Source organism: Typopeltis vanoorti, chromosome 4, assembly GCF_054136105.1.
Source record: "Typopeltis vanoorti isolate ZY-2024b chromosome 4, IOZ_Tvanoo_1.0, whole genome shotgun sequence".
NCBI classification, from domain to species: Eukaryota; Metazoa; Arthropoda; class Arachnida; order Uropygi; family Thelyphonidae; genus Typopeltis; species Typopeltis vanoorti.
In genome coordinates, this window is record NC_143552.1 from 108,286,289 (window position 1) to 108,302,433 (window position 16,145).

The window sequence follows — 16,145 nt, forward strand, 5'->3', positions numbered from 1 at the left end:
CATAAATGGTAGACATGTTTTTTAAATCACAGATTTCTCAGCTGTTTTCCATGTGACCCTATGTTTGAATATATATGCGTCTTCATATTCATTGTATAATTTTAATATTCCATCTGTTAATATCACATAGTACCACTAATTTCTTGTCTACTTTCCTGTTAACAGCTTCTGTCATTTGCTCTGTCATTAAAACTAAAAGCTTCAGAAGTTTGTTCACTATAGATTGAATTGTTTACTTTGAGCATAAATAAATCTGGTTTTGTTTAGTTATGAATTTTTTTTCTTATATATACGATGGCTGTTCAATAAGTAATAAGACTAATTTTACTGTCGTGAAACCACTCATCACAATATTAATTTCTGTGGAATAAAGAAATGTTGCTATCTGTATTAACAAAAGAGGATGACAGATGGCGTATACGGGCTGATGTGCCAGAGTATCACGTGACTAAATGCAAGCTTGTTTCAGCACGCCTACGAGCCATGACCAGTCGTCGAAATGGAAGCGCCCTTGGAACAGCGTTATGCGATTAAATTTTGTGTGCATTTGCAAAAATCGACATCGGACACTTTTAACATGATATGCGAAGCTTTCCACGATGAAGCAATGTCGAGGGCAAGTGTTTTTCGCTGGCATAAAACTTTTAGGAAGGAAGGAAAAATGTGGAAGATCTTGAACGTGAGGGAAGACTTCAACGTCCATCACAGAGACAATGATCAACACAGCAGCGATTATCATCAAGGAGGATCACAGAATTACAGTATGCCAGCTGCATGTTGTCCTGAATATTTCTGTGAGAAGTGTTCACTCAATCATGGCTGAATATTTGGGACTGAAACATGTTTGCGCCCGATGGATTCCCAAACCTTTGACACCGGAGTAAATGCAACATCGAGTGGATGTGTGCACAGAATGGAAAGAAAGACTGGAACAAGAAGGCGACAACTTCTTAAAACGCATCATTACAGCAGATGAAGCTTGGTTGTATCACTATGACCCTACAATGAAACAACAAAGCAGTGAATGGAAGCATCCGTCTTCACCTACCCCCCAAGAAAGCAAAAACTGTAAAATCAGCTGATAAAGTTATGACCATAATGTTTTTTGACTACGAAGGCATTGTTTACCAACACGCTGTAGAACCCGGGAATACTGTAAATGGCTCATACTATGCGGATGTTTTACGGACAATGGTACAGCACGTCAAAAGGAAGCGTCCATTGCTGAAGAATGGCTTCTTATTGCACCACGATAATGCAAGGCCACATATTGCTGGTGGTGTAGTGGACGTTTTGCAGAAGAACAACATAGATATCCTACCACACCCTCCATACAGTCCTGATCATTTCGAAAGCAACAAAGCATGTGTAAAAGCTGCGGAGGCAGTTTTGAAAGAACTCTCCAAAAAACGGACTTTCACATGTGTTTAAGAAGTGGACGCAACATTAGGACAAATGCATCGCGTCTCACGGTAGTTACTTCAAAAAAGACCATGTAAATGATGACGATTAAAGGTAATCTGTTTTCTGTATAAATATAGTCTTATAACTTATTGAACAGCCTCCGTATTACTCTCACATATACAGTAGTTAAGAGAGAAGGAGTATGTCTTCAGGCTTTCATTTTAATTAAAATACTCAATAGTAGCCTCCTTTTTTGTTAATAACTTTATTATGTCGTGAAAAATAATTCTAATTATATATGAACATTAAAATTATATGGTATAAATATTAATATAGCTGTTGTCTTTTTAAGTAATGAATAATATTTGATTAATGGTGATATTTTATTTTTCTGTCAGCACTTAGTTGGTTGCGTGGTACTATGGAAGTGCATGATGAAATGGAAGACATGAAAGCAGAATATGAATCACTGAAATTAGTACCTAAGGTAACTCCACTTCTCATTTCATGTGACATTTTCCTTGTTTTTTTTAATTTAATTCTGAATTTTGTAAGACTTCTTTTGCATATTGAGTCTGATATTCTTAGCAGAATATTTGTTTTACAGACTATTCTTATAAAAAGGAACACACACACACACAGAGAGAGAGAGAGAGAGAGAGAGAAAACTGGGTTCATTGGCAATTGTCTAGAGTACTATTGTTGTTTTTCCAGTCTGTGTTTCAGCAAAACATAAAATCGTAACTCATATACTGCAAATGACAAGCTGGTTTGTATGCATAATAGAAGATATGAATCTTGACTCTCCATATTCATTGTATAATTTTAAACATCCTATTCATATCTGAATTATATAGATGTACTACATCAAACCTATTTTGTATGTTTAATCATCTAAAAATGTGACCTGAAAAAAATTTGAAAAATGCAGCAACTATGAATATTCATAGTGACTACATTTTTTGGAGAGCCATCAGATGTGCGAAATCCCCCCCCCCCCAAGTATTTTTCATTTCTTGAGCATTATTGGTTTTATTATTTTTCCTTCAGGCTAGTGACAGTATGTTCGAACATGGTTGGCCAATTTTCATTTTTACCTAAGCTTCATTTTTTTGTAACTATACCATTAGCATTAATCAATTTTATTATTATTATTATGCTTCAGACCTCCATGGAGTCACAAGGCTCATTGTGGGAAGCCCACCCTAGAAAACACAAAATGTATCATACTACTCCTTGAACCTATTAGCTGTTTGTGCTCTCACCATTCTATCAAATAGTGCATTCCACGGTTCAACCACCCTCCATGCAAAGAAAACCCCCCTCCTTACCCTCTTGCTCACAACTTCCTTTCATAACTTATGGCCCCGCCCCTTGTCCTTGCTCCTTACCCCCATTCCACCAAATGAAATAACCCCCCAATGTCAACCCTGTAACTACCTCTGAACAGTTTAAATGTCTCAATCATAATATTTAATTATGATTTGTATATACAGTCCTGATATCATCTTTCTTATCTGTCTCTGCACTCTTTCCACAGTTAATTTATTCCTTCAAATTCTGGAACACAGTAGTCCATGTGTGGTCTGATCAGGGCTTTACACAATGGAATGACAACTGTTTTATCTCTACAGGTCAGCATCTTTCTCAGTATTTGCAGCAATCCTATGGGTTGCCTTCCCCACCTTTGCAATATGTTCGATGAATTTTAGGTTTCTATCAGTCATCACCTCTAATACAGTTCCTCCAACAGAGTATGCAGCCTCCCATCGATGTATCCCAAACTTCAAGACTACATTTAGCTGAATTAAGCTGAAATCCCCATTCATTTACCCACAGTTTATTCAAATCTTCAAATTCAAATCATCTGCGCTATTAATAATAACTCTTCCCAGCTTCACACCATCTGCAAACAACTGAATATCCCTCTGCAATCCATTAGCAGTGTCATTGATATAAAGGTTAAACAATACAGGTCTCAGTACTGAGCCCTGTGGGACCCCCACCTTCTACCTCCTTGATACTGCTCCCCCATACACAACTCTTTGATAACTATCAGATAGCCAATCCTGAATCCAGTTCATTAACTTGACATCTAAACCCCATGTGCCACAACTTGAATATCATGTGTTACCCTGTCAAATGCCTTTGTAAAATTCAAAAAACTGGCAGAATATGCCTTTCCCTCATTAATCACTCTTGTCACTTTATTATAAAAGGCAATCATATCACTAAAACAAGAGCACCATGTCACAGATTCTGGCCTGGTTGGCTGAGTGGTTAGCGTATCTGCTCTTCAGTAAAGAGGCTGCAGGTTCGAATCCTGACAAGGGCATGGATGTTTGTGATTGTCCTACTAACCAATTACCATGTATATTGCTGTGACCTTTGTCCTGGTGCAGTATGACCTTTGATGTCTTTGTGCCATAAAAAATCAAATAAAAAAATCTCACGGATAACATTACCCTCATCTACCAGTGCTGTATATGATTCCTGACTAATTTCTCCATAATCTTAAATACTACTGATGAAATACAAACTGGTCTATAATTTGGCACTTCCAGTCTGCTACTACCCTTAAGCAATAGCACTATCTTACTCTTTTTCCACTCCTTGGGCACTTTTCTATTGGCCAGGCTTTTATTAAAAATCCAGGTCAATGGACAATTTGATTGCATGAAAAATATAGTTTTAATCTGGTTAATGGACTTCAGCCAAAGAGTATAATTTATTATACAAGTGTCCCTTTCAGAATAACAAGATTATTAATCTTATGAATACAGAACTTTGAAAAGTTCTAACACAAGAATCGTGTAAATATTAACACATCTAGAAAGTGGTATAAATCATTCAGTATAATTCTGTTTTGTTATATCATCATTTTTAGAAATTCATCAAAAGTGAAGTTTCATTTTTATTTAATTTCTTTTTACAATCCTTTTACATCATTGTTTTCGGTACATATACAAAGACCTCAACCTTGGTACCTATGGGGACTTCTAGTTTTGGTATTTTTTCAATAATTGAATAATAACATAATAATTCACCTAACGATTGAAGCCTTCCTGTTGGAGAAGAGAGGATAACAGTAGATAAAAAAATACAGTATCCTTAAATATATTCACAAACACTTTTAATATAACACCAAAAATACAAACATCCCAGGTGATAGGACTTCTATGGAGTCCATGGGATATTAAAACTAAACTAAGTAACTGCATTTGTTTCATACATAAATTACAGTGAAAATTTATTATAGCATTAGTTATATTAATAGATTATTATTATTATTATTATTATTATTCAAGTCTCCATGGAGTCAAAAGACTCATCATGGGCGGTTCTTCCTAGGAAACACAAATACAGACAGCCAATCCTGAATCCAGTTGATTAACCTGACATCTAACCCCATGTGCTGCAACTTAAATATCAGCTTATCGTGTGGCACCCTGTCAAATGGCTTTGCAAAATCCAAAAAAATGGCAGTATATGCCTTTCCCTCATCAACTGCTGTTGTCACTTTATTATAAAAGGCAATCATATTACTAAAGCAAGAGCACCCCTTAGCAAATCCATGTTGACCTCACAGATAACATTACCCTCATCTGCTGGACACTGCATATGGTCCCTCACTAATTTCTCCAAGATCTTAACAACTACTGATGAAACACAAACTAGCATATAATTAGACACTTCAAGTCTGCTACCACCCTTATGCAATGGCACTATCTCACTTTCCTTCCATTCCTTGGGTACCTTTCCTGTAGCCAGACTTTCATTGAAAAGCCAGGTCAACAGAGCTGTCAGTTCTTTAACACATTCTTTCAAAACCTATGGTGAAATACCATCCAGTCCCACAGCTTTACTGACATCCAGAGTACTCAGTATTTGGAACACCTCTTGCATATCTAAACCTCAAACGTGCCCTATCCCCTTTAGTATTAAAAACTTACATCTCCAGGATGAAATACTCCAATAAAGTGTTCTATGAACAACTGCACTATGTCCTCTGCATCTCTATTCCCATTTTTATTCCACAATGTCATTCTGCTATAATCATTTCTCCTCCTACAGGCCACATAGCTAAAACATTCCCTAGGATTTTCTTTGGATCTTAGGGCCAATCTCTTCTCATATTCCAGTTTCGCCTTCCTTACCATACTAGTCACTCTCCTGGCCTGAGTCTTATATTCTTCATGCATCTGCTCTCCAACCCTCTCCTTATATCCCTTCCATAACCTCTTTTTCACCTACAGTTCCTGTTTGATATTGTTCGTCATCCACTTTATACAATATTGTGTCTTCTTCACTCGTGGAACACAACTTACTATTGCTACTAACAAATATTTCTTCACAATTTCCCAGGCACTAATGATATCCCAGCCTTCCCATCTGCCCTCCTTGGAACTGCCCCAAGTTGATATCTAAGACTATTACAATCACCTGCCTTATAATTCCACATATGTTCCCTTCTCTTTGATACTCTTGTATGTCTGTTCATCTTCCAAGTCAAAACCACATGGTCACTCTCTCCAACTGGGGACCGAGATGTCTTGGTTATTATCAGCTCTTCTGATGCTATGACGAAATCCAAAACTCTTAAACCTCTTGTTCCCTCTATTACATGTTACGTAAAACATTTGTTCCTCAAGAATTCTAGAAATTCCATTCCCTTATTACTACAAGCATTTTCCTCTTTCCAACTTATACTGCTGTAGTTAAAATCTCCCATAACAATCATTCTTCTTGAACTTGCCAAGCTCAACTGCCTAAACATTTCCTGCTCACCACCATCTGTGCTCCTTGGCTTAGAACAACACCCCACTAAATATCCTTTCTTGCCCACCTTACCTCACACTATATGCTTTTAAAACCATTAGTGTCACTGCCTTCCAAAGCCTCCACTCTTAGAGGCATAAGTTATCACTTATCATAAGCAGTACTCCACCACCACATTTTCCTTTCCTATCCTGCTGAAAAATGCTTACCCTGCTACTTCTATTCCTGTTATTATATCATCTTCCATCAACCATATCTCAGAGATTCCAATAATCTTTGGCCAGGCTGATGCTATCAGTGCCATGCATTCATCTTCTTTATTCCTGATATTCCTGGCATAAAGCATTCCTGGCATTAGTATAAAGCATAAAAATGTCACTGTTTCTATACCTGTCATTATCTCCTCCAGACTCCACTGGACTCAGCGTAACCTGGTGTCATCCCCCCCTCTCTCCAAGCACCCACTCCCACAAGAGGCCACCCCTGCTACCATCCACACTGGGAATTCTAGTTTACCTGCATTGACACACTGACTTGTTCAGAACACAGCAATCTCTCCAGATGCCTATGTCCTTCCTCATTCAGATGCAAGCGGTCTCTCACATACAACTGCTTTCTGTCCTCAAATGCCCTCCAAGCATCCACATATTCCAATCCTCTCTTCTGATACATTCTGACTATTATTATTATTATTATTACCTCAAGACCTCATCTGGGAGGTCCTTCTATCACACACATCTCATCATACCGTGTCTTAAACACACTCAAACTCCTTGCAGCCACCACACTCTCAGGCAAGGCATTCCAATCATTCACAACCCTGCATGGAAAAAACCTGCCTCTCACTCCCCTACTCACACCCTCTTTATACAGTTTCCAGGGATGACCTCTGGTTCTCCCTTGATCTCCAACTATTCTCTGTAGAACTTTCCACCATTGATCCTATAACATCCACTTACCAACTTGTAGGTCTCTATCATATCTCCCCCTCTTCCTCCTGTCCACCAGACTCTGCAAATTACATCTTCTCAATCTTTCCTCATACTCGACATTCCAGAGGTCAGAAACTACCTTAGTCAGTCACCTTTGGACCCTTTCCAACATCTCTTCATCCTTATGAAAACCCGGTGACCAAATCTGGGCACAATAGTCCATGTGTGGCCTAATCAAAGCCTTATACATTGGAACAAGTATCTCCCTACTTCTACATGTCAGTGTCCTCCGCATCATTCCCAGAAGCCTTTGTGTTGTCTTCACAATTTTGGCGATATGTCCCCTAAATTTTAGATCCTTATCCACTATTACCCCCGGATCTCTTATTTCCTCTACCTCCAACAATATATTCTCACCAAGCATAAATTCTGCATCCCATCTTTGTTTTCCAAATTTTAAAACCTTACATTTTGCAACATTGAACTCACATCCCCATTTCCGTGCCCAATCACTCAATTTATTCAAGTTTTCTTGTAAGGCCACAACATCTTCACTACTCTTTATGGTTCATCCCAACTTTGCATCATCTGCAAACAACTGAATATCTCCATCCAAATCTTCGCCAATATCATTATTATACAAGTTAAACAGTAATGGCCCTAAAACAGACTCCTGAGTTACTCCACTAGTGACTGTCCTTTTCCTGGATATCACTCCCCATACACAACTTGTTGATACCTATCAGATAGCCAGTCTCCAATCCTATGCACTAATCTAATATCCAACCCCATCTGCTCTATTTTGACTGTCAACTTATCATGAGGTACTCTATCAAAAGCCTTTGCGAAATCCAAGTATATTACTGTGTATCCTTCTCCTCTGTCCAAGGAAGCAGTCACTTTATTGTAATAAGTAAGTAGATTACTAAAACATGATCTCCCTTTAGCAAATTCATGCTGTCCATCAAAGAGAATACCATTGTTATCAACCCAACTCAGGATCCTAGTTCTCACAAGCTTCTCCAACAACTTAACCACAACACCTGACTCACAGATAGGCCTATAGTGTGATGCTTGAGTTCAATCACCTCCTTTATGAAGTGGCACAATCTTGCCCTCCTTCCACTCCTTAGGAACTTGACCAAGTGCAAGACTCGTATTACAAAAATATGTCAAGGCAGGTGTCAACTCCCTGGGACATTCCTTCAGAATACGCGGTGATATATTATCAAGTCCCACAGTCTTATTTCATCTGGTTTACTCAACTCCCCAAACACCTCTTGCTCACTTACATAGTCTCTCCTCCCCATCATCAACTGCTCTCAATCTCTCCATGAAGTCACATTCACAAGATTGAAAGATCTTTATGAACTGCTCATTAAGTATCTCCACCACACATTCTGCAACAGCTGTCTTTATACCATTTCCTCCAATCAATGTCATCCTTCCATAATCATTCTTTCTTTTGCTGGCTACATATCGAAAGAACGCCCTAGGATTCTTTTTGGCTTCGTTAGCTAACTGCTGTTCATACCTCTCTTTAGCTACTCTCACCAACCAAGTCATCCTCCTTGCCTGGTCTTTGTAGACCTCATGAAATTGGTTATTTCCACTTCTCTTATGCTGCCTCCACAATGGCCTTTTTCTCTGTTTCACATGCTTAATCTCTTTATTCATCCATCTCTCACCTATGTTATTTAACCTTCTCACCCTTGGAATACATTTAGACATTGCATCTTACTAGATAGTTTTTAAAAATCCCCCAAGCTGCATTGATCTCTTTTCCAGCTAACACCTCATTCTATGCTACACCCGCAAGCTGTCTCCTGAGCTCTTCATAATCACCCCCTTGTAGTTCCACATATAGTCTTTTCTCACAGGGGTCCTCGCACTGCTGGCAACCACCCAGGGAATCACATCATCGTCACTCTCACCAATTGGTGGATGATTTGACACCTCATTTATAATTACATTTTCTGATAAGATGACCAAATCCAAGACCCTTAATTTTCGTGTGCCCTCTGTTACATACTGTCTGAGGTAATTATCCCTCAAAAACTCAAGAAACATTTTCTTTACTTCCAGTTGCTATCTCATCATTCCAGTCTATATTGCCATAATTAAAATCACCCATAATGATCACCCCTTTTCTTATTTGCTTGGCTAATTTGACTATACATTTCACTATCACCACCATCCACATTACCTGGTCTATAACAACATCCCACCAAGTATTTGATTCCATTCACCTCTATCTCACACCGTACTGCCTCAAAACCACTGGCACTATTCCTGTCTTGCACCTCTACTTTGTATGGACATAACTCTTTTTATCATCAATAGCACTCCCCATCCCTTTTTACCCCTTGTATCCCCCACGAAACACATCATACCCTTCAATCTCTATTCCTGTCAGGATGTCATCCTCTTCCAAACAATGTCTCACTTATTCCGACAATCTTTGGGTGAACAGATGCAATTAGTGCAACCATTTCATCTGCCTTGTTTCTTATACTTCTAGCATTTGTATACAAACACAACAGCTCATTTCTGGATCTACAGCTAGTTAAATTGATACCACTCACTCGATGTGATCTCTCCATGCTCGACTGGGGCCATTTCCCTTTCTGCTTCTTCATTTTAGAACCCTTTTCAATTCCAACTGTTTCCTCTTGATCCCTGGTCATTCCATTCCTTTCCTGCCTACACATGCTCTCACCTCCTCTTGGAGCATCCACCTTTCTCATGCTGTGTACCCTGTCCACCCTGAGCCTCCCTGTTTCCCTGCTACTCTTGCACACCCATTCTCTCAATTTCTATACTCATACCACTCACTTCCTCATTCATAACCACCTCTTCAATCTCTCCTATCTTACTCTTCCACATCACTCCCCTCTCGATCTGATTCATTCTCTCTATTCACTTCTCTACATTCCAGCAGCAGTCTCTCCAAGCGACACACCATAATCACTCAAATGCAGTCCATTGCTCCCATACAGCTCACTTTGTCCCTCAAACTCATTCCACACATTAACAAACTGTACTTCCATCTCCTCACACATTTCAGCCAGCATATCATTCATAATCCTTGCTCTCCACCTCATTTCACCACAGTCATATCTAGGCAACACATTGACTACCCTTCCTGTCACACTATTCTCTTTTATCCTTCCAAGCAGCCTCCTGATATCCATTCTGACATGCTCCTTGTCCTCTCTCAAATCATTTGTACCAATTAATACTATTAACTTTTTTGCTCGCTCCCCGCCTCATATCCAATGCCGCAATCACTCTACTCATTTTACCGCCTGGAAAACATACCTTGTGCATTCTATCCTCTAGCACACCCTTAATAATGGAGTCACCATACAACACCACTCGCTCATCTTTCGTTAACTCTTTCATGCCATCATGATTTATTTTAATAATTTTGACCTGAATTCTCTTAATTTCATTCCGCATCCATTTCATTTCTTGCCTCATCCAATCCAATTCAACTTCCGAAGCTCGCGACACATTCTCTCTATCATTCAATCTTTCTAACTCTCAACTCTCTCTTCTCACTTTCACTCTCATTCATCCTTCTTTGTTTCCATACTTTCGGTCCAACATACGTCCAACTTTCGCTATAATTCTTCTCACTTTCACTCTCATTCATCTTTCTTTGTTTCGATACCTTCAGTCCAACATGCATCAAACTTTCGTCATCGTTCATTCTATTTTCGCTATCATTCATTATTTCGATTTTTTTCACTTTCGATTTCTGTGCAACGCCATTTCTAGTTTCATTCATTCTCTCAATTTCGTTTTCTTCCTCAATTTCACCTCCTCTTTCAGCTCATCTGTCTCTCTCTGCAGGTTAACCACCCTTACTCGCCATTCATCCTCCCAATTAAGACCATCTCCGAAAACTTTACAATCATTCAAACTTTCCACAATCCCCATTCTTATTTTTTCATTCATATTTCGCCCATTATTCTAGCCCTCTATCGCACTACTCGTCTCTCTAGGTTGAGATTATTCTGTCCCTGACACAACGAGGTCAGTTATGGTAATCTCTAACTCACTAAGTTCTTCCCATTGTCTACATTTTGTGCATATATGTACTTCTCCTCTTCTCTCACCTGCTGCATATTCGTGCCCACAACTGCCAGGACGCATACATACCACAAGCACTGCATGCCACAAAATCCTGTAGTATGTTATGCAAAATATAATCCTTAAATGGGGAAGGACTTGGTGACATGCCATTTGTAATGGAGCTGCAGCCATTATTCAAATAGTGCCGAGGAACTACTGCAACTAAACTCTAAATGCTAAACGTTGTACTAGACTATGTTATATGCTTTACTCTAAGCTAATTTACTTATGCAATACTATAAGTATAAACCATATTTAGCTATACTAAATAATCATCATCATAACGCTAATTACGGGTATAGGCCATATTGGTCTGTTCGGGTCTCATTATCCATCCAATATCCTTTTTGAGGTCTATCCCTGCCTTCTCTTTCCAGTTGGCTTATATTGTATTTTTTTTTAGTTCTTTTAAAATGTCTTAAGGCGGCAGCCCCACCACTACGATACCTATCGTCATGCTAGTCACTTGACATGGGGAAACATATGTTACTTCAAGTCTCACCGAAATCCAAACCAAACAGAAAACTAAATAACCAAATAACAAAAACTTATCTTCTTCTTCTCTTCCACGACAGATGCATCTGACTCTGACCTTGCTGTCTCAGTAACCAAAAATAACACATATAAACAACAACAACTAAACTTCAAAAGCAGCACCACTGAAGGACACTTGTATTACAGAAAAAAATGTCAATTCGCAATGGAAGTCACGCTGTACACTGATTAAAAATACCTTTTTTTTAGCACAGCTCAAATCTACCACCATATTCTAAATTTAAAATGTTTTATAACTGTTTGTACAAATTTATAATAAATATTTTATGCTTTTGCATAATTTTAATATGGAGAAGGGGTAAGCATCTTTCTTGGAGTTGACCCTTGATCAGAGATATAATTGAAAGAGATTGAAAGAGAGTTTTTGCTCTCTTAAGGTTTCTTCTGAGTCTTGTCGCCCTGAGGGGACTTAAGATTTCGGGGGATTTTGCCTTGAGAGAGTATTGAGTTTCCGGAGAAAGTGCTTTCCTGCGTGGCCCATAGAGGGCATTGTCAGTGGGTGTTTTTCCCTGGAATATGAGCAGTTCTGCTCGGTGGTAGGGTGAGCCTGTCACTGAGTGGAACCAACACTGAGTTGGATGATTTTTCGGTCACTCATAGGGAGTGGTCCGGGAGATCGCTTAATTTTTTTGTCTGCCTGGCTGGCCGAGTGGTTAGCGTATCTGCACTCCACCCAAAAAGCTGCTGGTTCGAATCCCGCCGTGGGCATTAATGTTTGTGATTGTCTGTGGGATTACTAGTGGTGGTAGCAGCGGTAGATGGAGTTGGTGTAGTTGCGGTCAGTTGTTGGATTGAGTGTGGAGACAGCTGTAGAGCAGGTGTCTCCCTTGATGAGTCTTTGGACTCCCTGGAGGTGTCAAATAATAATAATAATAATAATAACCTAACTGCTTTTTTTTGCATAACAATAATATAAACAAATAATAAGTGCACCTGTTGACATGATTAGTATTATATATTTACAGTTAATTCTTACTATAGCAAACACCAGTATAAATAACACTATTCACTATTAAAAAGAGTCCCAACCAAAGTCTCATAGGAATGCTGTTCTAAAAAAAAAAACATTAAAAAACTACTAATAATATGGTCCTTACAAGCTTGCTATGGTTTATATTCTGAGACTACTATTCCTATATTTTAAATTTAAAAATAAATATGAAACTTAAATTATTGTTATTTCCATTATTATTAGTAGTAGTATTATTATCATAGCACATACAAGACATTACAAGTCTTATCACCAGAGATCATTCACTATTTTTGCATTTAACATACTCATCAAACCATTCAACATTCATCACTCTCCAAATAAAAAACCTGCTCCTCACTTCTCAATGTCTCCTTCTAACTTCTAGGGATCTCTTCTCATTCTAATCTTCTATATCAATCTGGTACAAACTTTTTACCAACATATGCCAGTGTCATATCATCTCTCTAGATGACATTTCCTCATTCTTGATGGATGTGAAATGTTTGAAATATGGAACTCTGTGTCTGCAGCATAGTGCTCACTGCTACCTCTATCTGGATGAAGAAACTGAGGTGTATGTGGAACAGGTAATAGAGCTGCTGCATAAACTGAATAAGAATTTAGTGATAAGGGTTTATGGAATATCAGTATGGATGTTAAAAGAGTGTTCAGCTGAGCTGGCTGACCTTTGACCTTCCTGTATAATTTTGAGCCTTGAAACAAACAAGATTCCACAGGAGTGGAAAGAATACATCATAATCCCATTGCACAAGGGTGGTGCAAAAACTGATGTGTCCAACTATCAGTATCTCTGGAGTGATGGTGAAGATTTTGGAAATGTTAGTAAGAGTTTATATATAGAAATGAGTTGAGCGAGAATCTATATTTTGCTGTTAGAAGTTTTTTCGCTTGGTTAGACTATAAATTATATATTTAGTTTAATCCTTTATCCAAGTGTAAGCAAATAAAGTTTGCGCTTGAAGTATCTTCAGGACTGGGGCAACTCATGGCAAAGGTGGACTGACTTCACATCACTTGCCTTAATAACCCATAATGCAAAGCAAATCTCCTTGCAGACATGTATAATGCTATGCATTATGGGAAGGGTCACTACCCAGACTGGTTTCGAACTTTATCGAGGTCTCATCAGTGGGAGCCAGATCCAGAGGTGAGATACCAAGGTTGAAGTAATGCAGAAGTCATATTTTCCTATTTGAGTTGCCAAAAGGTTTCACACCTTGTTATTAAAATACTCTGGATTAGAGATAGATAGTTGTTGAAAGTTTTTCACTTGGTTATATTATAAATTAACGATACCAAGAAATTATATGAGGGGATGAAGAAACCTCAATAAACGTTGAAACCGGTCTGGGTAGTAACCCTTCCCATAATGCATAGCATTATACATGTCTACAAGGAGATGTGCTTTGCATTATGGGATACTAAGGCAAGTGATGCAAAGTCAGTCCTCCTTTGCCACGAGTTACCCCAGTCCTGAAGATACTTCAGGCACAAACTTTGTTTGCTTACACTTGGATAAAGGATTAAACTAAATATATAATTTATAATCTATATTTTGCAGTGAACAATAAAGTATAGATGCCATAGGTTTAGTTTACCAAGAGAAAGTCACATTTTAAAGTAATGTTTTGATTTAGGTAGACAAGAGGAATGGATACACTATGATACTTTTACTTTGGCAAGGCTTTTGACAGGATGCAGCATGGAAAGCTGTTACATAAGTTGGAGGATAATGGGATTGATAATAAACTATTAGCTGGAATAGGAGGATGGCTGACTGACAGATATGGAAAAAGTGGTATATGAATGGGAAGTGAGTTTGCAAGTGACTGGTGTACTCCAGTGATGAATCCTTGGTCCATTGTTATTCATTCTATACATTAATGACATTGGGAAGGAGTGGACAGAGAGACTTACAGCTGTTTGCTGATAAAGCAAAGATAGACAGGGTAATCAGGAATGCACTAATATGAAGTACTTTCAGAATGACTGAAAAAAGAGAGCCAAAGGGCTTCACTTCGGCGATGCAAAATTTTTCAACTTAAGTGGATATTAAATCCAACATTATTTCAAAGCCAAATAGAGAAACTACAAGAGTTTCATGCCGAATATAGAAACTGTAAAAGTTTTGGCAGATCCAAGCATAAGCAAACCTTTCATGACAGGGGCAACTCATAGTAAAGGTGGAGTAAGATCTGATCACTATCCTTAGTATTTCCCATAATGTAAAACACATCTCTTAGCAGACATGTATGATGCTATACATTATTGGGGGGGGGGGGGGTCACTACCCAGACCGGTTTCAACCTTTGTTGAGGTCTCGTCAGTGGGAGCCAGATGTAAATACTCAGGTTGAAGTGATGCAGAACTTATACTTTATCATACAAGTTGCCAAAAAAGGTATGGCATCACTTTTTTTTTTTTTTTTTGGCAACTTGTATGGTAAAGTATAAATTCTGCATCACTTCAACCTGAATATTTACATCTGGGTCTGGCTTCCACTGACAAGACCTCAACAAAGGTTGAAACCAGTCTGGGTAGTGACCCTCCCCCATAAGGTATAACATCATACATGTCCGCTAGGAGGTGTGTTTTACATTATGGGAAATACTAAGGATAGTGATCAGAGCTTACTCCACCTTTACTATGAGTTGCCCCGTCACGAAAGGTTGTTACGGATTCAAGCTTATGCTTGAATCTGCCAAAACTTTTATAATTTCTATATTCAGCACGAAACTCTTGTAGTTTCTCTATTCGGCTTTGAAATAATGTTGGATTCAATATCCACTTGATTTGAATAAACTTTCAGAATGATTTCAGTATGATGGAATTCTGGTCATATGAAAATGATCAGAATTCAGTGTTATATTAAACTGGTGGAATTATGCTAGAAGAAACTGATCAGGCTTAGGATCTTGGAGATAAGAATTTGGAGTTAGGGGTTGTGTAGCAAAGATTGTAAACACAACTCAAAGGATAATTGCAATGCTCAAATGAACATTGTCATGTATGGATAAGGAAGTCATTTTGCCTCTTTATGAGGCCTTGATAGAACTTCACCTGGACTATTGTGTTCTATCTGGTCTCCTACTGGTTTTCAAAGTGATGCAGATACAGTGGAGAGAGTGCAAAAGAGAGTTGCATTTTTAAATAATGGTTTTAATTCACAACACAAGACAATAATAAATATACATGAATATAATTATACAACATCACCTGCTCTTGCAGTTTAAATTACATAGGACAAACATCTAGAAGTTTAGAGATAAGAAAAAAAGAATACATCAAGGACGTTAACAACAGAGAAGACAATTCCGGTTTAGCTTTCCATTTTTCTAATA

At 38.3% G+C, this 16,145-nt stretch overlaps 1 protein-coding gene across 5 annotated transcripts in view; it reads left to right on the forward strand.

Moving 5' to 3' along the window:
• The window catches only part of LOC150107595 (solute carrier family 2, facilitated glucose transporter member 1-like), a 274,124-nt gene that overhangs the window by 177,722 nt on the left and 80,257 nt on the right, over positions 1–16,145 (forward strand). For all 5 annotated transcript variants that reach the window (XM_090391411.1, XM_090391410.1, XM_090391412.1 and 2 more), the window contains one exon: positions 1,803–1,891. In XM_090391411.1, coding sequence (XP_090247537.1) covers positions 1,803–1,891 — 89 coding nt within the window. The remainder of the gene's footprint in view (positions 1–1,802; positions 1,892–16,145) is intronic.